The sequence below is a fragment of the Diplotaxodon limnothrissa genome, linkage group LG14, assembly GCF_057381915.1.
Source record: "Diplotaxodon limnothrissa isolate DT_005_m linkage group LG14, D_limnothrissa_male_GT1.1, whole genome shotgun sequence".
In the NCBI taxonomy this organism is placed as follows: domain Eukaryota; kingdom Metazoa; phylum Chordata; class Actinopteri; order Cichliformes; family Cichlidae; genus Diplotaxodon; species Diplotaxodon limnothrissa.
In genome coordinates, this window is record NC_140609.1 from 14,433,250 (window position 1) to 14,458,113 (window position 24,864).

At 40.2% G+C, this 24,864-nt stretch overlaps 4 protein-coding genes across 5 annotated transcripts in view; 2 read left to right on the forward strand and 2 right to left on the reverse strand.

Annotated features, from left to right (window-relative positions):
- Positions 1 to 15: 15 nt before the first annotated feature.
- mrpl44 (mitochondrial ribosomal protein L44) lies at positions 16 to 2,113 on the reverse strand. Its single transcript, XM_085371026.1, has 4 exons — positions 1,924 to 2,113; positions 1,015 to 1,483; positions 691 to 869; positions 16 to 572 (listed from the first exon to the last, which is right to left on the reverse strand). The coding sequence occupies exons 1-4, from the start codon at positions 2,097 to 2,099 to the stop codon at positions 401 to 403; spliced, it is 996 nt and encodes a 331-aa protein (XP_085227152.1). The 5' UTR covers positions 2,100 to 2,113; the 3' UTR covers positions 16 to 400.
- A 200-nt stretch (positions 2,114 to 2,313) lies between these two features.
- On the forward strand, positions 2,314 to 4,232 carry dnaaf1 (dynein axonemal assembly factor 1). Its single transcript, XM_085371600.1, has 2 exons — positions 2,314 to 3,280; positions 3,370 to 4,232. Exons 1-2 carry the CDS (start codon positions 2,314 to 2,316, stop codon positions 4,230 to 4,232), a joined length of 1,830 nt encoding a protein of 609 aa, XP_085227726.1.
- Positions 4,233 to 4,795: 563 nt separating this feature from the next.
- mffa (mitochondrial fission factor a) lies at positions 4,796 to 10,527 on the reverse strand. 2 transcript variants are annotated; one of them, XM_085370442.1, is made up of 8 exons: positions 10,336 to 10,527; positions 9,490 to 9,707; positions 8,435 to 8,604; positions 8,217 to 8,308; positions 7,212 to 7,373; positions 5,661 to 5,717; positions 5,367 to 5,451; positions 4,796 to 5,279 (listed from the first exon to the last, which is right to left on the reverse strand). In XM_085370442.1, exons 2-8 carry the CDS (start codon positions 9,701 to 9,703, stop codon positions 5,148 to 5,150), a joined length of 912 nt encoding a protein of 303 aa, XP_085226568.1. In that variant the 5' UTR covers positions 9,704 to 9,707; positions 10,336 to 10,527; the 3' UTR covers positions 4,796 to 5,147. The 2 variants fall into 2 exon arrangements, with proteins under 2 accessions (XP_085226568.1, XP_085226569.1); XM_085370443.1 differs by lacking the exons at positions 7,212 to 7,373; positions 10,336 to 10,527 and having other exon boundaries at positions 9,490 to 9,715.
- Positions 10,528 to 11,246: 719 nt separating this feature from the next.
- Positions 11,247 to 24,864, forward strand: part of egfem1 (EGF-like and EMI domain containing 1) — a 54,543-nt gene continuing 40,925 nt past the window's right edge. The window contains exons 1-4 of the mRNA XM_085371653.1: positions 11,247 to 11,489; positions 12,366 to 12,500; positions 13,014 to 13,123; positions 13,442 to 13,546. Coding sequence (XP_085227779.1) covers positions 11,407 to 11,489; positions 12,366 to 12,500; positions 13,014 to 13,123; positions 13,442 to 13,546 — 433 coding nt within the window. The 5' untranslated portion in view covers positions 11,247 to 11,406. The remainder of the gene's footprint in view (positions 11,490 to 12,365; positions 12,501 to 13,013; positions 13,124 to 13,441; positions 13,547 to 24,864) is intronic.

The following is a 24,864-nucleotide window of genomic DNA, read 5'->3' on the forward strand; positions in this document are numbered from 1 at the left end:
TTTTACACACTTTATTACAACTGAATAACATATTATTACATAATACAAAGTAAACCAAATGGTATTTGTATTATTTACAAGAGTATTTTGTGCAATGGACTTCAGAACCTCTGTTGTAATCTAGGGTGAGCTGACCAGTCTAGTTCACTACTGAAGATGTCATCAGTTACTGGAACAATATTCTGTCTGAGCCAGATCTTACAACATTTTTTCTTAGAACATCAAGACTTATAGTGCTCTGCTTTGACTGAAGGACCTGACTTTTAAATACCCAACAAGAACCAGTTATGTCAAGTTCAGCACACTCTGCAATCAGTGGGAAGCCTTAAGTCTTCAAATGAGATTCCTGTCCGTCCTTGCCCCCTTTAAATGTTTTTTGCTGCAGCTTTAGAGATGTTAATTAATTGCTGGCTGACTGAATAAAAGGCTGCTGTTGTTGTTGTTGTGGAGAAAAGTCAAAGGGTCTGCGGTTCTCAGTGTAGCCATAAAGTTTCCGGAGGGCCACGCGAGCTGCTTCTTCCTCGGCTGCTGCAAGCGTCTCTCCTGGACCCTGAGCCAGTAGCTTCTTGTCACTGAATTAACAAAGAGGTGAGCAGACAAAAATGTAAATTCTTCATAGCATTAATTTTAACCCATCGCATCCGTTTTAAATTTAGAACAGTAACAACGCACGAACAACAGAACACATACCTGTATAAGCCGACAAAATACAGTGGCAACACTGTGCTGGCTCCAGCAGACCGGATGAGCCGAGGCTCCGGCAGAGGAATTTTCCTCTTTGTAAGCTCTTCCACCAGTAGTCCCATGGGGTTGACCACAGTCCACATATCAAAGAGGTCCTTTCCTATCAGCTGAGTCACCAGAAAATCCTAGGAAGAAGGTGGAGGTAGGATTACAAGAACAAAATGTCCCACCACTGTACACACAGCAGAGGCAACTGAGCAATGTGGACAAATTATGCTTCCTCTAAGCGAATTATTATGTGCCAATGATTTTGTGCCATAAGCGACCTACCCTGAGAAATAATCCAGTTCGCTCAGCTCCACTGCTTTCCTGCAGAGCTCCGATCACTGCCATGAAAGTAGAACAGAGCACATCATCTGGAACAGGGAATTCTGCACTCATTGTTAGGTCTTCAATGCCCAGATTTCTGGCTACGTAAGTGATGACTGCTGGACTGGTGAGGTGCCCTACAATACTCTCCACCCCGATGGCCGGGAGGCTCGGGAAGCTTGCCCTGCACCAGTCGATCAGGAAGCTTTCAGCGAACGCAGACCCCTTTTTACTCAGCTGCATATTATCTTTTAGAACAAGAGCGGCAGTCTCAGATTCCACACCCAACCCCTTTCTCTTCTCTTGCTCCATCTGCAGGTAACAGGGATTGATGAAGGCTGTTTTCAGGAGCTCAAGAGAGAAATTTTCATGCAGGCGATGGGTGAAAGCTTGAATCTCTGCATGGTAATCCCAGTGAGGCTGCTGGGATCTGAAGAAGAAGAAAAAAGTAAATACCAAACAGAAATAGGAGTGTACAGTGGCTAAAATCATGTCTAAAATCACTAAAAGCGTGTACAGAAAGTCTTAGAAGGCCATGGACAAAGCATACGGTCATTAAAATATGACATTTTTATATATTAAATCAATGATAAAATTAGAAGATTAACCGAGATCACGGGGAGGATCTTGGTTTTCTACCCTTGGGCAAAGAAGCTTCGACAGCTAGCTACGTTTCTGGTGTTATTTGGAAAAGCCATGAAACCAGTAACGCCACACGCAGCGCTAAAACATCTGCATTAAACAGTTGCAAAATTGCACTAAAATGCCGTCCATATGCACGCTTCTCAACGGACTATGAAAAAATAAACACATTGAAATATCAAATACACGAATGGCCTTGAGACGCTCTCTAGTGATTTTTGGCGTTACCGTGGCGTCGGAGGTGGAGGTCCTTCCAGCTTCAACTTCTTCGCCATGAGGTACGTGTAAGCTTTCATCCATCGCTTTTTCTCTCTAACCTGTGACAGTGAAATATCCCTGCAGACGCGCTGGCAATGAATTCCTAATGTCAAAGCACCACGATTTAGTAAGTACCCTGACGCCATGTTGGGTCCCTAAACAGCAAGGTGCAACCACTAAAAGTGTCCGACACGGAGCAACAAAGCATATCCGGTAGGCTGGAGCGTAAAGACGGAGCGTTACCATGGAAACAAGCGTAAACGGTAACTAATATTAACGACCGGGGCAGGCTGCTGATTGCTATTTATTCGACTGTACAATTCAGAAACGCCTATAAAACCAATCGTTAAGAAGTATTGTATGTTTCTGATATCAATTTTAACGATATCCACTTCGGAAAATCAAGAAAGGATGGAAGATCAAGTGTTGGTAGCAACTGAAGTCGAAGGTGGGGATGCCCGAGAAAGTTCTGACAGCAGTGGAGCTCAAGAAGACCTTGGGAAAAAAGAGCTGCAAAGTTCACCTCAGGAGAAAAATAAAAAACACTCAGGACCACGGATGACCAAGAAATTCCTGAGAGACCACTGTAAGCAGAACAAACTGTACATAACACCATGCCACAATGATGCGCTGTATCTGCATTTCAAAGGTTTCTCCACCATTGAGAACTTAGAGGAGTACACAGGTCTGAAATGTCTCTGGCTGGAAAGCAATGGGCTCCAACGCATTGAGAATCTGGATGCTCAGACTGATCTGCGCTGCTTGTTCCTTCAGCAAAATCTCATATACAAGCTGGAAAACCTAGAGCCTCTGAAGAAACTCTGCATCCTGAACGTCTCCAACAACTACATACACATCATAGAGAACATCTCCTGCCTTCCTGACCTGAGTACTCTGCAGATTGCCCATAACAAGCTGGAAACTGTTGGTGACATAGAGCATTTGAGTCAGTGTCTGAACATTAGTGTATTAGACCTCTCTCACAACCTGTTACACGACCCTGACATCCTGCCTGTGCTTGAGGCCATGCCAGAACTGCGTGTACTGAATCTAATGGGAAATGAGGTCGTGAAAAAAATCCCAAACTACAGAAAAAATATGATTGTACGCCTCAAGCAGCTCACGTTTCTTGACGATCGCCCTGTGTTTCCTAAAGACAGGGCATGTGCTGAGTCGTGGGCAGTGGGAGGGCTGGAAGGGGAACGCCAGGAGAGGGAGCAGTGGGATACACGAGAGAGGAAGAAAATTCAGGAAAGCTTGGATGGAATGGCAATGATTCGGAAGAAGGCCCAGGAAAGACGCAGACTCAGAGAGTTACAGGATAAAGGTAATCAGCTTTCAGCTTTTACTACCCTCGTCTGTATACTGAGAGTAAATGTGGATGAATGTTTACACAGTATAATTGTTTCATTTCAGGGAAAACCGATGCTTCCTCTACTCCAGAAACTACTACTGAGGAAAACGGTACCCAGATTTTAACTTCTTCACAAGGTGACAAGATACAAGCTTTTGTGCAGGACAGCCTGGATGCCCATGAAGAGTTCTTAGAGAAACAGTCAAAACAGGGACTTCTTGAAAATCAACCAGCAAGTAAACATCTTGAGACCAAGGAGGCAGGTCAACTCCTGATGAGAGAGCAGTTAGATGAAGATACCCAGGACCATTCTCCGATAACGCACACCGTAAGAGAAGAGAAAGGAAGGGAAAAGATCCCAGCAGATGAGCAAGGCAGTACTGTAGGGCACATGTTAGAGACAGAAAATAAACAAGAAAAACAGTCCAAGAGAAATGAAGCAGAGAGAGAGCAGAGTAAAAACAAACAGCCTCCCCTTCCTGAAGCCGATGACGATGTACCGGTACATAGTCCTGGACCACGGATTACAGAGCTACAAGATGCAGAGCTGCTGGAAACCATTCACCTTCCTCCAGCAAGTCGCTCATTGCGTATTGATGAGTTGCCTGATTTGGAAGATGTGGACACAGAAGACTTTAACGCAGCGTTCTCTTGTAGGCAGGCCTTTAAACCAAAAATAGAAGTCATATCAGGTGACAGCAACGGGGAAGCACCAGCTGGGATTCAGAGTGACAGCATCTCCACATCCGCTCCAGCTAAGAGCTTTTTGTTCCTAACAAGTGGCTGCGACAAATCACCGGCTGTCTCTGGCAATTCTACATCGCTGGTGTATCCAGAGGATGAGGGTGCGCCTTCCGACCCGTCAAACTCAAAAATAAACCGAACCTCCTCTCCACCACGCTGCCTGATCGAGGAGCTTGAGTAATACCTTGATGTCATTAAATTTGAAATATGAATTAAAATAGTAAACTGCAATTCAATCTGTAGCATATTTGTGATAGCTGTTTTGTCTGTGTGCTTGTCAGCTGTTATACTGTGAAAAGAATAAATTCAGGACTGATTTGGTCAGTATTCTCGGGGGGAATTATATGTTTACTCTTCACATTACAGCAACATTTTATATAATTTTATTTCATTCAGGGTTTTTCCCAGACAACTGTGGTCCTTTGTGGTTTAATACAGTGCAATGGGTAAGACAATGCTAGCTGTTTTGTAACAGATATGTATAATTTTTGGTTACTTCTGACCATTTCAAAAGCAAATGTATCTATTTTGTTTGAGAGAATCCACCCAAATAAATACACTTGTAAATTTTAGGCTTTTTTCCTCGGGAGACATTTAACTCCTCTACAGGAAAAACTATGTTAACGTCTCAATAAAAATACAAGACCACACATGACTGGTACGGTTTTACTAAACTTTATTAAATTTACCAGCCAAGTCACATATTACTCTTAGTATTCAGCATTACCACCATGGAGCTGTATGTCCCCACACTACAGCTCCTTATTTTTTTTTTTTTTTTGGGTGAACTATATACTGTGCCTCTGGATGAGGTCCGATTGACATGAACAAATATTTACAACAACTTAGCAATGGGCAGCAGAATTTGAGAATAAAAACAAAACACAAGAAAATGGAATAGAAGGAACAAAATAAGAGTACAAAAATAAAACTGTACATGTTTAAATAAACAAAATCAAAATGTTGAGCCTATGTGCAACAGGCCTTGCACGTGCTAACATCTCCTCACACAGGGGTTAAGTGCAGTGAGCAGCTAACTGATAGGATAAAGGATAATACGTTCTTGTCATGTGGATGGCGGAAACACAGGCCGGCTCTAACGTCGCAACCACACCCAAGTGTTGATGAGCCAGAAAGCGACGGTGACGGAGTACAGGATCATCTCTCGCTTTGTTCGCTCTTTGTTCTCTTCCTCCAAATGTTGGAGTCTCCGGTTCAACTTGATGAGCTGTTGCCGAATCAAAAAAAAATTGTTTTATCAGTCTGGCCTCTTGCACCACACAAGACAGAATTCATTTATTTATCATGAGCTAACCTGCCGTCGAAGTGTTGTTGCATCGACCACAGTCATGTCATCAGCTGTCCCATCCAGAGAGGGTTCATATGTTGACAGTGCAAGCCTTAAAAAAAAAAAAAAATGGCTAGTTTGAGAATCACAAAATAACCAAGTCACAGCAGCACACGGCACATTCAAATACGCAGAACAATTTAACAATGGCAATGTAATTTTTATAGATATCTGTGTCCATATATCTGTGTCCTACCACTCAAGGTAGGAAAGGATGAGGACAAGGAGAGAGGAACAAAACGAAGTGCCAGATGAAGTTACCTGGAATCATGCAGGGGGTGGGAGCTGGAAGCCGACCCCCCTCGCAGTGATGATTTGCTAAGGGGTGGGGAAAGACAGAGTTGGGAAAAGGCGAAAGAGATATAGAGAAACCAACAATGTTGCATCCATGCACACAACTTGGATGTCTTTAATGCACCTAGACTTTCTCTAATTTTCTATTCTTTCTAGTCCTTTTAAAAAGTCTTATTTCCCTAAAGTTGTTTTCAGTGTCTTAAAACAAGTCACAACTATATCACTTTAGTCTTCAAAGGGGACAAAGAATGTGGGTAAGTGTTCTAAAAATACCCTTTTAAGCATACAGAAAATATGAATTTGTGAGCAATATTTAGAAGATCCATTTTCACCTTATTCTTTCCTTAAAAAGCTAAACAATTAAAAGGTCAAACACTTGCAAAACTCCTTGGAAAGTTCAGTAATGAATCCACATGCTCTGCACAGCGTTTAACCCTGGAGTAACTGAAGTGTTGAACCTGAAGGTGAAATAAGTTGTCAGCACTACTTCACTTTCTCTTTAATACACCATCTCTGAAGTTTCAAAGGAAGATAAAACAAATTCCTCAGTGTGAATTATTCCCTTTCTTACAAAGCAAACATTTATGGTGTTTGAGAAGTCAAAGTTAGGGTTGGGCGATTGGACGAATATATCGACTATCGACGATAGACAGCCCATTGGCGATCGTTTTTACAAGGGCAATTTATGTATCTATTCGCCCATGAGTAAGTTTGCTAATAATGATGGAGCTAATAGAAGCAGTCAACAAAAGAATAAATAAATAATAGCGCGGTTTTAACAGCACCCTCTTTCATCTGTGAGCAAATGCACCCTCCTCAGAGTGTGCCCAAATGCTTGTTGATGGAGCTGCAGAAGCTGGTGATAGCCTAGCATACTCAGCCGGATGGTGGACACGTACATGCTCATGCAAGTTAGTCGTGTTTGAGTACTTTACTTGCTCGGACAGCCCTAATTTTTTTGGAAATTAGTTCGTCCATGTTTGGACTTCTATGATGTAAACGCGGAAATCAGTCCGTGCATGATCATATTGCTCCACCCATCAAAAAGTCTGCGCGTGCGCGAACATATCGCCCATCATTGATTAGTGGACTGACGATGTAAAAGTTTTTACATATCGCCAAACCCTAGTCAAAGTGCAACTCAAACAACTTGATTCAACCACTGGTGGAAGTGGCAGTTCAGAGCTTCAGTTTTTTATTCTTCAACAAGCAAGGAACTTAGAAACCTTTTCTACATTTTCTGGGATTAATACATGTGTTATTAATACTGTTAAAGGTTAAAACTGGTCACAAGATTCTTGAGACTACACAACCTGTACCACATGACCCTCTCCCAATCCAAAACAAATGGTGCTTATGGGCAGAAATGAAAGTACATTTAATGCCATCTATCATGAAAATAGCTGTTGCAATTTTTACGGCCTTTTTAAACCAATACCCATTCGGGCAATTTTTTTTTCAAAACCTTTAAGCAAAAAAAAAAAAAAAAAAAAAAAGACCAGATGATGGGGAGGTCACCTGCGAGGGTTCTCATCCAAGACCTCCAGGACGTGCTGGTAGGCCCGACGTGAAGTGGACTGGATGAAAGATAAGACACCACTAGCGCTGTAGAGGTTGTGTTCTTCAGCCTCGGTGAGAGGGGGGCATGGGTGAGCAATGGCTGGGGGGGAAGGGGTTGCACTGCTCAGTGCCCACCATTAAGAGCAGCAAATTCAGTAGGGAAGGGAAGAAGAGAGAGTACAAGAGAAGGAGGAAGGACAGGGATAGAAATAAGGAAAGGAAACTGTCCTCCACTGACTGTGCAAAACTAATATCAGAGTGAAAGTGAATAGGCAAAAAGCAGCAGCCAAAGACTGAACCTGCCAACCACACTATGTTCTAACACATCTGGCAAGAAACAGGAATGCAAAAGGAGCTGATTTTATGTTTGATTAAGTGACTATTTTCTAGTTCACCATTCAGGCCAGACAAGGAACCTTGTTAACAGTACCAGTGTGCTGTGTTGCAGAAAGTGATCAGGGCATGAAAAGGTGTTTTTTTTTTTTGTCCGAGAACTGTGTAATATTTTTCTCAAATATTAAGCCTAAAAATTTCTGTCAAAATAATAAAGTTGCCAAGCACTTGTAGTTTACACCAGGCCTTCAAACAAATACATGAAGCTACTAAAGCTTCAAATTTGAATCGCTTTGCATTAAAAGCAGTCTGCTTCACTAGTTCCTGTCAGTGCTTCCCCAGCTATTCCTGTCCTTCTGCGTAGAGGGGATAACAGTGTTCAAATTTGTAATTTATTTAAACTAATCAATTAATCTTTAAAGATTTCACAATTTGGAAATAATCTACCAATAAAAACATGTTGTTAATGTATTAAAAAGTAGCAAAAAGTTTCTGCATCAACACTGACAGCAGCAAAAGCTCCTGACACAGTGGCTTACAATACAAGAATGAAACCAAAAGAAAGATGCTGCATGCTTTACATGCACAAAGACGTAATAGCTGGTACCCAGTTAATGGACCCATACTCACGCTGAATCGTTGCGCATCAGCTGAGTGTTCTGACGGACAGCCGCATTCTCACTGGCTGAACGCTCCCTCCGTAAACGTCCCTGGGGTCGCAACTACAAGGAATAGCATTGACAACTGATTTTCTGGTTATGAGTTACACTAAGGACATTATCTTAAACAATGGGTGAATTGTACATAGTGTTCTCTGTAATAAAAAAAATTACTGATTTATCACTTACCACTTCCTCACTGTCTGGAGCCACCCGCTGATCGTCTTCCATGAAGTCCAGGGGTCGCTCATTGAGGGTGAGGACTCTGGGTGGAGTTTTAAGTGATAGCATTTCCAGTGGTGTTGACTGGATGAGGTCCAAGTCTCTGGGTCTGGAGAACTGGGAGTCATCACTGCCTCCTGACAAATGAAATGTACTGTGAGACTAACCTATCACTTCTAACACTTTAACAGTATGCTGTGCTTTTAATACAAAATTGAATGAATTAAAATCAATTAGTTCACACCTATAGTGGGAAAAAAGCAAATATCCCCTCTGCCATGCTACCTGTATGCATGTCAGCCCCTTCACATAAAAAGCAGTAAGTAACAGCTAAGTTGAGCTTAAAATCTGTGTTGCAGTGGCTTTTGCGCTCATTTTTTCTTTCTTTTGCTTTTGAATGTCAAGCTTTGTTTTCCTTGTGTGAATGCACATCACTGTGCTCTGGTCATAGTTCAACAATGCTGAACTTTGACCACAGCACACCAGTGCTTCCTGAATGGTGTGCATGAACTGTGCTTTACTCAATGCAGGGGGCAAACTGCTCATGTGTAGTGCAACTCAGTGGAAATAATGTGAGCAGTGGTACTGATGTCACATTACGTAAAACGTTCATGTTCATGTGGTTCTCTGTGGTGAAGAGAAACACAGAGACACGTGCTGTAGTAGTTCCTCTGTCCCACTTTACACCCCTTTTCATTCTCTTTCTTTATTAAATGTTCATAACTCCTCATGTATGGCTGTGTCAACGGAGACCATTTCTAGAGCTGGGTATGTCTTAAGATATCAAAGATATTGCGGCTAGTGTGATCACATCGCAAGATGGTTTGTAATTGTTACGTTAAAAGTGAAATAGTTGATGGGATCTTGGCAGTGAAACGGCATCTAGGAGCAAAGTCCTGTGGCACTGATAGAAGGAGTTCTATAATCTGCAAAAGACTGTGAGGAACTACCATAATGGTGAGTCACCAGTGATGTGCAGACATAGTGTGACATAAAGGACAGAAAACATACAGTATACTAACCAGCAACCACAATTCTCTCTGGGACTTGCATTATAACACTGTGAGGGACCTCCTGCGATCCCAAATTAGGGTCCTCGTGGGCTGTTGGAGCCACTTTGAGCATCTCTGGGATGCGCATCCTTTGGCTTATTCCCTCGGTGTACTCCAGCTCATAGTGGATACGGTTAATTTCAGCTATATCAGCCGTTGGAGAGGGGAATGTTGCTCCGTTCATTTGGCTGTTCATCAACACAGAATTAATTGTTAGTTAAACAGAAAAAAATCCCTAAAGGAAGAGAACATGCTGATACAATAAGCCTTTGAGCTAAAATAGTTCTACTTCAGCCACACACTGAATAGCTATTGTTATGCAGTGTGTGGCTTCAGCTATTAAACCTAGCCCTAGCACACAAAACCAGAATATCTCCTCTAGGGACACAGTGATACTTGGTGGTGCTAACAGAGTAGTGGAGAGGGGATTAAAGATGGAACAGGCTTGTGATGTTATCATAAGTTATCACATGATGTATTCAGATTTTTTCAGAGTCACGCAAAAGTCGAACATTGACCCCAAAGCAAACAACATTGATTTTAACATTAAAGAACTGCTGGTCTTATTACAGAGTGTTTATTTTAAAGCCCTTAATGCTCACAAGATGACAAGAAATGATTAACTTCAGGTTGCTGTACTAGCATAAGAAATATCTAATACATTACCCATGTAACAACATTCAGAAACTATTATCCACAAACATTTGCGGAAATACTTTGCATTCCAGAAAACAGGTTAGCTTCCGAAAATGAAATTGACAGAAAACACTTTAGCTTAGCGCCATTTCAAGCTAGCACGTTAGCCATATTTCTTACCGTTTAGTCTGTTGCCACGGGCCGCTGTTTCGTCGAAGAACTTATTCAGAAATTTTTTGACGGAACAAACCTGAAGTCGGAAATGTAAAGCTCAGTTTCAAGTATTTTAGGTATTACAGGTGAATTAGCTGTTAAGCATCTCTATGTTGTGAGAGAGGACCTTCCCCTCTTCCTGCTTCTTCCTGTCTTGTGTCTGCACGCTAAACAGGAAGTGGCGTAATTCTGGGGAAGTTATGTCATTAGTACCAAGCGCTGAAATTAAAAGCAGAGAAAAAACTGGACATGTGTGCAAACAGTACAGCCTAAAATAATATAATTTGTCTAACTTGTTGGTTTATTGTAGCTTACCATTAAATAGCCTGTATTTAAATATTCTACATGCTTTCAGAAATGACTTTAAGTCACCATAGTAGGTGTTTTATCTATTTTTTTTTTATTGTGGCTTATTTAATTTGGCAAAGAATTCATCCATCCATCCATCCATCCATCCATTCGCTTCCGCTTATCCTTTTCAGGGTCTCGGGGGGCGCTGGAGCCATCTCAGCTGTCATGACTTTACGAAACGCAATAACATAATTTATCTGCACTGAATGTTTATTGATCTGCTTTATTGTATTCAGTAAAGCTTAATATATATAAAACTGTTGAAAGTAGTTTATTTTTATTTTATATGCACATCGAACCATTTAAAAAAATCAGAATAATTTAGGAGCATTTGTCGATAGGTATAGCCTTTTGATGAAACTACATATTTTGTCTTATAAGCAAAGCTGGCTGTATTACTAATGAGTGCACATGTCAGTGTTGCCGGGAGGTTTGGAGAGATGGCCCCACAGTCACTGTGGGTGGTGCCTTTCTTCGGAGCCATTCAAAGGCAGCCTTTGACATGAGACAGTTGCCCCTCTGCGTAACAAGCAAACGGGATATCAGGGATATCATTGCAGGATAAACAAAAGTCGTGAGTCATGTTTAAAGGAGGACTTTCATAAGTGTCAGGATGCTCTTCATTTAACAGGCACAGAGCCAGCGCCGATTGAGTACTTCTGACCGTGGTTGTAACTGGCTGAAATTATGTTCCCACATATTTTTATTTTGTGCGTAATATTATTTGGCACTATGCATATCGCGTCATCTTTGGAGCTGCAGCTTGGCATGTAAGTAACGTGTTTTGGGTTTTTTTGTTTTGTTTAACATCGTTTCCACTGCTTTCCGTTTGCACTGTGAGCACACATTTGAATATATGATCAGGTGAAAGAGAAAGATTTGGGGCTTTTAAATATGACAGAAGCAGCGTGCGTTAGATTGGATTTTTAAAACAGAGATTCTGAGTTTAAACTCTGTTGAACTTTTGATTTCACCATTTATAATTCTCACTTCTCTCCACTCTATGTTTTTCTGCTCAATGACCACTAGGAGTCTCTCTTTCGGGTCCCCTCGTGCATGCGTGTCCACTGTTTTTGTAGCGCGGATGTAATGTGCATCTGCATAATAACTTCCAAAGGAATGTGCTTTTCCTTGGACTGTACTTGAGGGTTTTGAATTTAAATAGACTGTGGAGGACATGATTGATTCTTTCATTACCAGAGAAGAAGAATATTTCCTCTAATTAACTTCAGGTTGCCCTATACTGAAGCCAGATGGTTTGAGGAGGAGGACACCTATGGATAGTTTACCTGCACTCACAACATAAACAGATGCAGGCTCCTTAAATAGAAGCTTACAAAGTTTAAGATTTGAGGCTTTTTTTTTTTTTACACTTTATTTTGTAGATTTACATTGTAACAATTAAAATGTGGTTGTTTATCTAGTGATAAAAGCAGTAGACGGTGATAATGTGTAATACTAAAACAAATGAACATGTAGAACATGTATATATAACTGTTGTCTACCCCTCAACACAGTCACCTACCAACACATAGACAGAAAAATACAAATAAAGCACTATTTACTGAAAGTCATCAGAAAAACAGATTTTTTTCCCCCAAGTTTTTGCCATTTTGTTATATAAACTATGTGTTTTTCATGCCCAGGCCAAATGTTTGTGCTGACCAGGAGATGTCCATGGTAGGGAGCCGTCAACCTTGCGTCCAGGCTTTTACCCGCATGGTGAAGGTGTGGAAGCAGGGATGCACAAGCCACAAATGGTGTATGGGTGTTGAGAGGAGGTAAATGTAGACTTTTAAAATTTGGTTTGCCACTGGCGATCTCTCCGATAACTGCTGGGGATGACTTCTGTTCACGTGATCTGGGGCTGATAGTTGTAATGTTCATTCTTCTGATTAACAGAAACAGTGACTAATTAGTATTACTACAGTTATTTTTGACTGTTTTATACCTTACACTTATTGCTCTTTTATGCTTTTATATGCATTTATTTTGCTTTTGTGTTTTAATGCCATCTAACCTGCTAGCATGTTTTGGTACCTTGCCATAGCCCTCATCCTTCCCTCTTACTTCATCTTACCCTCTTACATGTTAAGCACTTTGGTACACCATGGTTTTTAAATGTGCTATATAAATAAAGTTTGTTGTTGTTGTTGTTATTAAACCAATTGGCTTTTGCATCTACAAAAATTGTTTAATGATGTGTTAAAAATCTTTTATACACTCAACATTATAAGGTATTACCTGTGAAGGTAATGTAATGACCTTAAAATTGTGAAATTTCCCCTCCTCAGGACAGCGTACTACACAGTTTACAGGCAAGTGTACAGAGTGGATTTGCACACAGTCTACAGGTGCTGCCCTGGTTGGATTCAGAAGGGTGAAGAGAGAGGTTGTCTGCACAGTGAGTAATTGCATTTCATCAGCATGTATCAGATGGAGCTACTTTCAATACTGCTGTGAAGTTGCACTTGAAACAATAACTGAACCCGGAAACAGCCTGTTGTCTAAACCAGCAATGGGCAATTAATTTTCCCAAGAAGCCACATGAGAAACTAGGACTGTTGTGCAGTGCTGCACCAATAAGCTGAACTCAACAGTCTCTGTTTCTCATGTGGCCCCATCGGAAAATTAATTGCCCACTGCTGGTCAAGACTGTATATGCAGAAGTGCACACATAACTTGGATATATCAGCAGCGTTATGCTATGTGATACCTTCAGGGGTTTGCAGTGCCAATATGTGCTTCAATGGAGGGAGATGTGCTGAGACTGGAGACCAAATATGTCATTGTCCACTGGGCTTCAAAGGCACACGATGTCAATATGGTGAGTATTCAGCTTCCCAGAAGATGAAAACTAAAGATTTTGCCAATTTATTAAATTGAAAATAAGTCACTGAAGTATGCAGGTAATTCAAAATAGCCAAATATATGTTTGGGAGCCGGCAAACACACTTATGTATATTCAGGGTCCAGTTCAGACCTTATGTGTTCACTCTGCTAAAGCAGAATGAGCCTGTCTTGTAGCTGTGATTGGACGGGACTGCTCTGTGGGGGCTTTGGCTAGTTAAAGGTGAAAAAAGTGGGTTTTTGTTTGGGAGAAATGTTTTTTCTTTGAAGGCAAGAGCCTGGAGTGCTGTGGCTAACCCAGCTGAGCTTCCTCTCTATAAAAACTGCTCATTAATGAGACTGTCTTCAGTCCTTATTTTATATGACAGAAAAACTAAAACAAAAAATCTTCAGAAATAGAAATTTGGTTTCACCTACCAATATTTCCCCCTGGTTGAACATTTCCTTAATGCATTGAATTAATTGATTTGTTTGTTGAGTATTCTTTAAGGTTTGATAGTTTGGAAATAGGGATATTTCCAGTTTAGAAGCCAATGTGAACTCCCATGTCACTCAGTTATCAGCGTGCTTCTTGCACGGTATAACATAAGGCAGCCAGTTGATGGTTAGCATATACTTACATGTGCAACCGGTTTCCTGTACAAGGTCTCTTTCAGCTGAACAGCTGTTTGCCAGATCACTGCTCAGAGAAAGGACAGTGAACATTTGACAGGGACCAACCTTTCACTCCCTTCCAGTCTTTGGAACCTTTAAATTACTGCGGAGATACAAAGGCAGCACGTGTGCTCTTAGCGATAACCTACCAGAAGGTGAATAAGTGTATTTGCTAAAATGTGGCTTCCTGTAAAATGCATCTAAGCAGTATCTATTACTTAAATTGCATTTAAATAAGCCAAAACAACTTAGAAATATGAATTGTTGGAGATAAGGACTTCTACACAAATAAATAAACTGGACATAATCAAAACCTCTAAAATCTCAGCCTTTCAGTTCTTAATGAACTGCAACTGAGCAACCTGGCATCTGTCACAAATAAATAGCGAACATCTGAAGTAAAGCAGAGTTAAACCCTTATTATTCTTCTTGTCTCTTGTTGCCATCATTGTCTATTCTTTCCGCTCATTGCAGTCTAAGTAACTCTAGTTTTTGTGTGCTTGTTGCTGTTTTGGAGGAGTCCTGCAAAGAGAGAATGGTGAGCGGAAGATATTTGGTTTCTAGCCCCCCACATGCTCACAGAAACGCAAACATGCAGGCAGACACACACATAAGCTTTGCTGTTAGATTTCCCAGGAGAAGGGGCCTGCCAGAGGTGTAACACAGTCCTTCCTCTTGCTAAGATGTTTTCACACAAGCCTGTTGTTGTTTGTTAGAGGCAGCGCTCGCGTTTGTTTTCACGCGGGTTCTTTGGTTTTCACACATCTAAGTGATGGATTGGAAACAGAGATGTTATAATCAGGACTTTCATCCTCTCTCTTTCACGTCCTCTTTGGGAACGCACGTCTTGCTCTTCTCTTTCTTGAAAACACTTTTCCTTCTCTCGTCTCGTGAGACAGATTTATCCACAGTCTTCTGCCAGAAACATTATGCGCCGAGAGAGTCAGCCAAGCTTCTGTGTTCAGCCAGGTTCCTTCCCTCGCAACCTTTGCCTGATGCGGCATCAAAGACACACACTAGTTTTTGAGTTACACGACGTTTTGTAACTCCAAAAAACGGCGTTTTTCGCCGCTCACCGCGATCAAATTCTGACTGCTGATCACCCTGTTTTTTAAGGCGCCCCGCCCCCTTTCCAGGTGGCGCGATTGATAATGACACGGCTCTTCAGACCAAAGGTCCTGGGTTCGATTCCACCTTGGTCAACATGTTTTTTTTAACTACAAATTTATACACTATCACAGACCGGTAATTCATATTGATAATTTATTACAATTCTGCAAAGTTTTATGATTTTACCAGCTTTTCTAATATGGACCTCAGATTCTTGTTAACAGTCTATGGCAGAAATACATACAAGTACACAGCCTGATGAAGCAGACAGAAGCAGTACCTCTGATTGGTTCAGCATTTTCACCTCTTATCAGCACAAATCTCAGCCTCTTCTGCTGTTTTGATTAGAATTTTAAGCTTTTCCACCTTTTTTCAGTTACGTGAGAACCAGTTTGGCTCAATGAGTAGCTGAAAAATATCAGCCTCTTCTGCTGTTTTAGCAGGATTTCAGAGTTCAGCTTTTTCACTTGTTTTAAGCACAAATTTCAGTTTCTTTACCTCATTTCACAACAAAGTTCTTCCTCTTCACCTCTTTTCTGCTAATTTGAGCTTCTGCTCCACAGTGCACATTTTCCCTCTCATCATATCTTTGCTTGTGACCAGAACTCATTTGGCTCAGAGGGTAGGGCAGCTGCCGTGAGACCCGGTGGCAGAGGTTTGAATCCTACCTGTGACAGTTGCTACACATGTTCCCTGCTTGCATGTGCTCTGCTTTCTTGACACTCTCCAGTGTGTCATTACACATACAGCCATCTTCAGCAAGCACTTCTGCTTCTACACCTCTTTTCAGCTCATCTTTTTGCTTCTTTACCTCTTTTCAGCAGAAATTCTTCTGATTCACCTCTTTTCTGCCAAATGTTTAGCCTTTTCACCTCTTACCAGCACAATTCAAAGCAGCTTCTGCTAATTTCACCAGAATTGTCAGTCTCTCCACCTCTTCTTTGTGCGAATGAGTTTGGTGCAGTGAGGTGAGTCGCTGTGTTTAGACCAGAAGGGCCAAGTTTGGATCCTGCTCAGGGCAATATTTTTTGTGTTTTTCAACTTTTTCAGCTTTTTTCAGCAGACATCTTCAGCGTTAAGGCATCCACACAGCATTTTCGCAGGAAATGCAAATTTTTCTAGTTGTGTGGATGCCCTCAAGGGCATTGATTTGATTTCAAACTAAAAAGGTAATCATATTTCAGTATTTTGTTTACAGTTGCTAAAAAAGGTGATTGGCGAATTAAAGAACGTGTTTTTTTAGAGTGAAAATTGCAATTCATTAAATGACAATGAGTTTATTTTTTTTAATTACAAGCCTGACTTTCTCGTAGCAAACGACTTCCTGTCACTATTCATCCTGTCACTATTTCTTAAGATATATAACAAAGTGCGTTGTGAGGACAAAGGATATGTCAGCCTTGCCTTTTCACCACAGCAGATTTAGACTTCAAAAGAGGCAAAATGTACACTGAGAAAAAGCCGAACATTCTGACTCTGGTTTTAGTTCAAGTTACAATCCAGGCACTGCTCCCCCTCGCCTCTTTTCAGCACTCATCACTGACTGACTTTCTTGAACTGTTACTTTCTTTGGTGCTCTGGCCAAGTCGTGGTGGTAGAACCCACAGTGTGTTGTGCGGGCCAGCTGACCACCTGCTTCTCATTTCTGATGTGAGACAGTAGGCATCATCCAAGGAAATCTATGTCAGCCACTGACACCAAGGCCGGGGTGTTGACACTGGGAGGTCATAAACAGCCTGCATGTTGCCCGAAGCATGTGTTGAGACTCTGGAGCCGGCTCTGTAATAGTTCTATTTATCCCTGCTTGTGAATGCCACCCTGTCTCACTCTGTAAAGCTTTGGATTAGGCTTTGGTTTGGTTAGATTGGTGCATGTGTCTGTATAAAATTAAGAGACCATGGGCACATAACAGCGTGAGGACAGAAACCATCTGGTCCTCACTAAAGAAGCCTTGGCTGCTTTCAGTGCACTTTTGGAACAGTTGTTATGAACGGTGCTTAAGACTAGATCTTGTAGTGGGTGTTTTTAATGAGACAGCGATCAAAATCAATAGAAATTACAACTTTCTTGCAAAAAGTTAATTGATATAAGTTGTGATATTATAGGTAGCAACATCCAAACAAACTTTGTTGGGAATGTATGGTAGAACAAAGATTTTTCTAACACAAATAAAGTCACCAGGCGGTGTGTGAATTAAACTAAGTATATGTAGCAACAGAAGTGGACTGGACAGTTTTATTTCCAGACTTTAAATCTGAGGAACTCTGTTGACAGCCTCGGGGGAATTGCAGTTTCAGTGTAAATCACATTTTCTCTCATGGAATCTTCTTTCTTCATTTGAACTTGAATGTTTGATTCTGCGGACCTCGAGTTGTCTATTATCGGATCACATCTCACCCCAGTCACTGAGCTCCTGTCTGGACGGGATTTCTGTCAGATTAAACACACCAATCTTTATCTGTGTCAGTGTTTGAACACTTGTGTACATATTTTTACAAAGGTGTGAATTAGATTGGGCTTGATTGTATGACATAAAGCTGAATGGATGGTGGAGATGGAGTTGCAGGAACACGTCTGCAGTCTTTAGTGTGGTAGATTACAGTAGGTTGTCTCTGAAAGTTTTCTTCTGTGATTGCCGAATGAAAAGGCTTCAATACAACTGAAGTTCTCTATGACTGTATTAAAGTTTTTCAATGAGCTACTGAAATGGGAAACAGCTATAGCTATAGAGGGAGTGGCTTTTCCTGCAGAGTTGTTAGGATGACTGCAATAAATAAAACAGTGGGAGACGGTGACTCAGTTACCACCAGGTCTCTTCTGTTGTGTATTTACTTTTGGTACAGGAAGCAGAGACTCTGTTTATTATGTGCATTTGACTATGTAAAACAGATTATAAACAGTCTGGCATAAATGGATGCAGTTTTGTTTGGATGTTGAAATTTTCTTTTAAGTCTTGGATTTTGTTGACTGTGTTTGTGCATTTTGATTTGTTTTACAGTATTTCAACAGTGAAATGTGTCCTAGAGAATCGGGAGTTATTTTTGTTTGTGTTGCAGCAGGTTTATATGTGCATGTGTTTGGATTTTCATGGTTCTCCTACCTAAATGTTATTTTTGTCGTTAATGTGTTTGAACAGAACTGGCTCTAGAGCCCCAGTTTTTAAGACCAATATGGAAACCACTGGAAAAATATTAAGAGGTAAAATAATGTAGACTGAAAGCAACACAGCAGTGTGCTTGTGAGAGGAAAAGTACTGCAGAGGTGTACTAAAGGTGTGCAGTTTGAGTGCTGTGGTCAGTAGGTCTGGAAAAGACGTTACTACATTAATAAAACTTAGCCTATCTGAAAGAAGGAAATACAGCCAGTAATAATGCAAACCCAGTAAATTAACAGATGTATCAATATGACACTTGGTTCATTAAGACATGGAAGAATCTGATGTATTACAATCAAGTATTTAATTAAATCATGTTTAACTTAATTACATTAAAAGACAATTTTAGTCTTGATTCTGTACAAATTTGATATAAGGTCAGAATGTATGAAAAAAGTCATCTTTTTTAGGATTCATATGTAAATGCTTTTGGAAAAATAGAAATATTTTAAAATAAAAATAGCTTGCAGCCAACATGAAAAAAACAAAACAAGACAAGAACATTGGTTATACTAGTCGATATTCAGAAAAGATTCTTATCTGGAAAAGATAAACACTTTAGATGCTGTTAAAAAGTTTTAGACCCTCCTACTCTCCACACACAGATGTCTGAGGAACTTCAAAGAATGGGGATGCTATTTTCTGGGAATTGATTGGTCAGTAGGTGACGATTTCATACATGTTGAGCTCTAATCTGGAACCTAATCTGATCTGTGTTAGTGCACAGCATATGTTACCATGGCAAGCTACCGCAGTAAGAAGTTAACCATGTTCATAGTACTGAAAACCAGGTTTAACCCTGAATTTACCAAGGAAGATTCAACTAGCTTTGTAGAACAGCTTCCTGCACTATGAACCAAGTCCAGCATATCCAGGTTATCTTTTTGTTTTCTGGATTCACTTTCCTCACCGCTGGTGATCAGGATAAGCGCTCACACAAAGCTGATTATCAACTCCTTAAATTAAACCAGAGTTTCCACTGCAGGTTGATATGATGGGGTTGGCGTTGGCAGCATCTAACCAGTATAAAAGGGTTTTTTCCATGGGTCATAACACTTTTCTTCCACAGAAAATGATCCCTATGAGTGCTACCTACACCAGAGACATCAGATGGTGTTTCAAAAATCGCTACAAAATATAAAATATACACCTGTAAAATACAAAACTGTTGTAAAGAAACATGGTTAACCATGTTTAACACTGAAGTTACACAAATAAAACAAAATCCTGTTTTGTAGTACTGGCTTTAGGGCTCTGGTTGTTGTGTTTGTAGCATTTCAAACACATATTACCAGCAGGGAAGTTTCAGAGTGCCTTTGGGAACATCAACACTCATAACATGATTGAAGGTGTTTCTTTACTTTATATATATATTTTTCTATCATATAAATGCCACTAATGATATCGGCAAATACCTAATATCGACTGAAATTGACTGACATATAGACATATAGACACATTCTGTCTCTCACAGTTGAAGTGTACCTCTGGTGCAAATTACTGACCTCTGTCATCATTTTAAGTGGGGGAACTTGCACAATCGGTGGCTGACTAAATACTTTTTTGCCCCACTGTATGATAATGGTCGAGCTTTAGTTGGGCTCTGCAGATTTGTACATATGCTAAGCTCATTGCATGTTTCCTCTTTGAGTATTCTGTGGAGGTGTTTATGCAAATTCTTGTACCTTACGCTTGACTGTTTCCATTTTTCACACAAGAAAATTAATGTTTCCTTCATACATCATTTAGGACCGGTTCAGGGAACATACTGGAAATTGTTAACTCTAATCCATTGGGTTTTGAATATAGCTAAAAAATATTTGCAACTTGGAAAAGATTCAGGAAAAATGATTTGGTAATGTCTTCACTTGGTATGGTGTATATCCTTTATAGAGCCTCTGCCAGTGTTTAGTCCTCTGTCTTCTACTGCTTTCACATGTCTTTGGCAGTAATATCACACATTCCTGGATTTGACTCTGGACAGAAAGAAAAATCTGTTCAGGATGAATTTTTACTGGTATGCCTGTTCCTGCTCTGAACTTTAAAAAGAGTGTCAGTGAAACAATCTGTCCGTCAAGAAAGAGAAAAAAAACCATAGTCTCTTTCAGGTCTCTGGAAGTAATTAAGCTCAACGATGTAGTCAAGCCAAAATATCAATATGTGGTTACAATAAAAACATGGCTGAGGAAAAATAAATAAATCTAGTCCTAGATTTAATTTGATAGAAATGTTCGTGAAGACCCAGAATGAAGGTGTATAACGTCTTAGTAGCTCCTGTGGTTGTTCTCACAAAACAGTGATGTCTTTCACAGGTTTGGAAGGAATCCTCTTAACTAACATACCATGCGGGGAGTTTAGCTTCTCTAAGTCTTTCCGTGCACTTAGGTCATAGCAGAGCTCCAGGTGAGTTTTGAGCATTGTGCTTTAACTCCTAAGCAACAGAAGCAGATTGTTCTTTCCCTCTAGGTACAAAGGAGTCATTTTAGAACAGTTGTAGTTCCAAATCATTGTCAACAACTATGATCTTAACACAACCTGGGATATAAGACAGCACTCTAAAGTCCCAGCTCACACATGTGCAGCAGGCAGTAATTTATTTAAATTATGACAACTGTGTGGTTGTAATGATGGCAGGCTGGAGTGCTTATGTTGGTCTTGTCTGAAAGGTTTCTGCAACAATAATTTAGGTCATGGCTACTAAAGTCTGTGAGGTGTGGAAGTCATAACGTTTGTTTCTGACAGAACTGAAGTGCAAATGTCTAAATGACCTCTGACAGGTCGGTTGTTGCTTTGGCTAGCGCTTTGTGTTTTTAATAATAGTGGTTAATGAAAAGCTTCACTGAAGGTTCCTGTGCATCTCTGGCGTAATATGTGCTTAATGACTGAGAAACCAATACCAATCTCCCAAGACATGTTTTAAACACATGGTAGCGATCAGCTTTTGAAAACTGAGTTAAAAGCCGCAGATGCCTCTGGCTGAATACATCAGACCTTACAGCAAGTTAAAATTAAATGTTGAACTCTAATAGTGATTGGATGCCAGAGGTTTCCATGATCCACAGAAAAAACTGTATCATCATAGTTATAGTCATGTGTGATTTTTCAGGATAAACATAGTTTGTCTTCTTATTAAACACTGAGACTAAGACAGTGATAATGTTTGTTATGTGCTAGCGTTGCTTCCTTTGTGACCTGTGCACCCAGTCATCCTGTTTTCATTCCTGAAGTCTCTATATGTGGATGTAGGAATCATATGCCGAGACACAGACCGTGAATATGGCTCGTCTAACAGCAGGACACAGGGGGGAGCAAGGCAAGTGCTACATGATCAGCATAGCTATCAGAGGAGGGAGGAACATTAGATCAATTGCTGCCATGTGACAGGGAAGTAGCCACATGCTAAAAAAAACACCCCGGCATCTTTTCAAATGCATTTAGCTATCATTTTTATCAGGTTAATGCTGAACAGGCCGCAGCTAATGGTCTGTGAGATGAGCCATGTGCACTCAAGGCTCACTGTTGAATTCCTACAGTAGCAGTGGAGTTATTCTTCCATGAACTCGGTTTGGCTGTGCTCTATAGTGTTAGTTTTGGGTTTAGAAAAATAAGCCTAAGATAGAGGCCCCCTTTTTCGAGATTTTTGAAGTAGACAAGTGGTGAGTTTTCCACCAAGAAAGTGCCCCAGAGTTCTGAAAACTACTTTAGGGAAGTTAGCAAAAGGGATAAAAACCTTTTTTGGCCTTCACTAATCTAAAACTGGAGAAATATCTGATATGCAGCTGTTTGGCTATAAAGCAAGCAGTGCAATTCTGATTGTTTTTCAGTGTGAACTTTTCTCAGAAGAAGATAAAAAAATGCTATCTTGACCTTTTGTTGTCTTGTAGGAGAACATCAAAGAGCTGAAAGCGCTGTGAGTCATTCAGGCCTACACACTTCACTAGTTTCTCTAACAACATGGTTTTCTTTATAACTCGTGTTCTTGCTCATTTAAAGGTAAACTTTTCCTTTAACATATGACAGTAAGTAGGCAGCATTAGCAGTCAGTAGCATTAGGGGAAATGTTGGAAGTGAATGGTGAAAGTTAGAACATGCTGACGCTGTGTAACTTAGTACATCTTACTACGTGTAATAATTCTCAAAAGCTAGAAAGACCCTGGCATGGATGTTGTTTCACAATGAAAAGTAAATAGTAACGTTCAAAGCTTTATTAAACTGAAAAATCATCCTTAGCACGATCATGTTTATTCCATATCTGAAACAGCAATACTGAGATGCTGAACAATCTTCTACATGCAGTACAGTTAGGCATAAATCTACATCCATGTTTCATCCTCTCTGTGGAAGGCATTTTTGAGGAAGATAGTTTTCCCAGATGTTGAAGAAAACTTGATGGAATTATGGGGCAAAAAGTTCAAATAAGACTATCAAGCCAGGGGCTCCAGTTCAACTTTTCTATCCCAATTAATGAACTGGGTTTTAATGTTGGAACTTTGGTAATTACAGAGAAAAATGCTGGTGTTGTGCGCGGATTAAATGTTGGGGGAGAAAGCAGGATAGCACACAGTTGTTGTGATTCATGTCTCTTGTACTGCACTGTCAGAGAACAAATAAGGTTTTATTATTTACTATTAGGAAATGAAAGATAAGAAAAAAAAAGCATGTTTACACCAAGTAAATAATCTGTGTCCCCCTAAAACATCTGATCCATCCTTACAATAAAAACAAGTTTTGAAGAGACAAATGGGAAGCATGTGAGCTGCACAAGTGAGTTCACCACATGGTTGAAAGTGAGCAGGGCTAAATGTTTGTCACATAGAAAATTAAGAGCAAGGAGAAAGGAAGCTTTTCAAAATACTTTCTCACATATCAATGCGTCATATTAACAAACCCAGCTATCCAAAATTAGGGCTTTCCATCACCAATGACCAGCTCTGCCTTTCTCCTCCTCTGTTATTGTATGCTTCAGACGGGACTTAAAGACAGTTGGCATTCTTCCTAAATGTTCTGAGCCATGATTGATTGTATCCCTTCCTCAAGCTCGCCATATCTTGAAAACAATCCACCTTTTGTCTCATCTTTAGTTGCCGCTGAGCAGATTGTTGAAGCTTACTTCCTTCTCTGTGACAGGTTCTTTAAGCTCCTCAGCTGTCCCTGAATAACCTTTGACCTTTCGGTATGGTTCACAAGGTCTTTTGCTTTTTCTCCGCAATGGGACACTTCTACATCATAGCTAACACACATTTTCAGCTTCGATAAATAATAATAAATACAATATATATATATATATATATATATATATATATATATATATATATATATATATATATATATATACATATATGTAAAACAAATCACTAATGGAGCAATGCACTGGAAAAAGATACAAAATCATCACTTGGAACAGCTCACATTTGAAATATTACATCTCATTGGCAAATAGCAGTTATGTGGAGCTGCTGAAGTAGAATAGCTGAGTAAGAATGTGTCCTGTTTCATGAACGTTTCCAAAAGTTCATGGTGTATATGTCGAGCATAATCTCACAGTTTAAATAATCTTTTTGGTAATGTGTAACATTAAGTTAAATAAAAAGGCTGAAAAATGGCCTGTTATTGTAGAGAAGTGTGAGCTGAGGCTTTTTCTTTACTGGTCTGTCTGGTAAGTATTTCTTTTCACAGTTAACTTGCCATAATAGAAACAAACCTAGAATAGGTGGGAAATAAACACCGGTCCTGCTCCAGACCCAAATTCCATCTATTAAGGAAGAATCAGTAAATTTACTCAGGCTTGAATTTCACTTACCACAACTGAAGCTCTGCTGCATTCATTGAAGAGTGCTGAGAGAGACAAATCATGCAGCCAAAGCCTGCTGATTCAGTTATTGATCCAGACTTGTATCTTTAAATGTTTTACCATGAGGAAAATGGGCACATTGCTGAGGGTTTGTTGATTTATTTAATGTCCATGTACTAAAGGTAGTTTTTTTTTCTAGGGGAAGGAAAAACGGTGGTCCTTGGAGAAACTGGAAAGAGGGGGGGCACTGTATGCTATGCTGAAGACAGTAATGTCAATAACACCTGATGAGATATCCAGGAATAAGGACTTGGTGGTTGATAGTTGTCTATGGAGAACACAAAAGCATTCAAACAGCTGTCCTCTCCGTTCGGCCTAACTGATGGGAAACAAAAATCACTTCCATTCATAAATGAAGAAGAAAACAGTTTCCGTCTTGTTTTGAACTTTATCAAGATAGATACATGGATACATTACAAGAAGACGAAAGCTCTGGCAGAAGGCTCACAAAGCCATCTGTTGCAACAAGTTGAGATCATATACAGTATCGCTATGTTTAAAATCGATAGCTTCCTGATAAAATAAG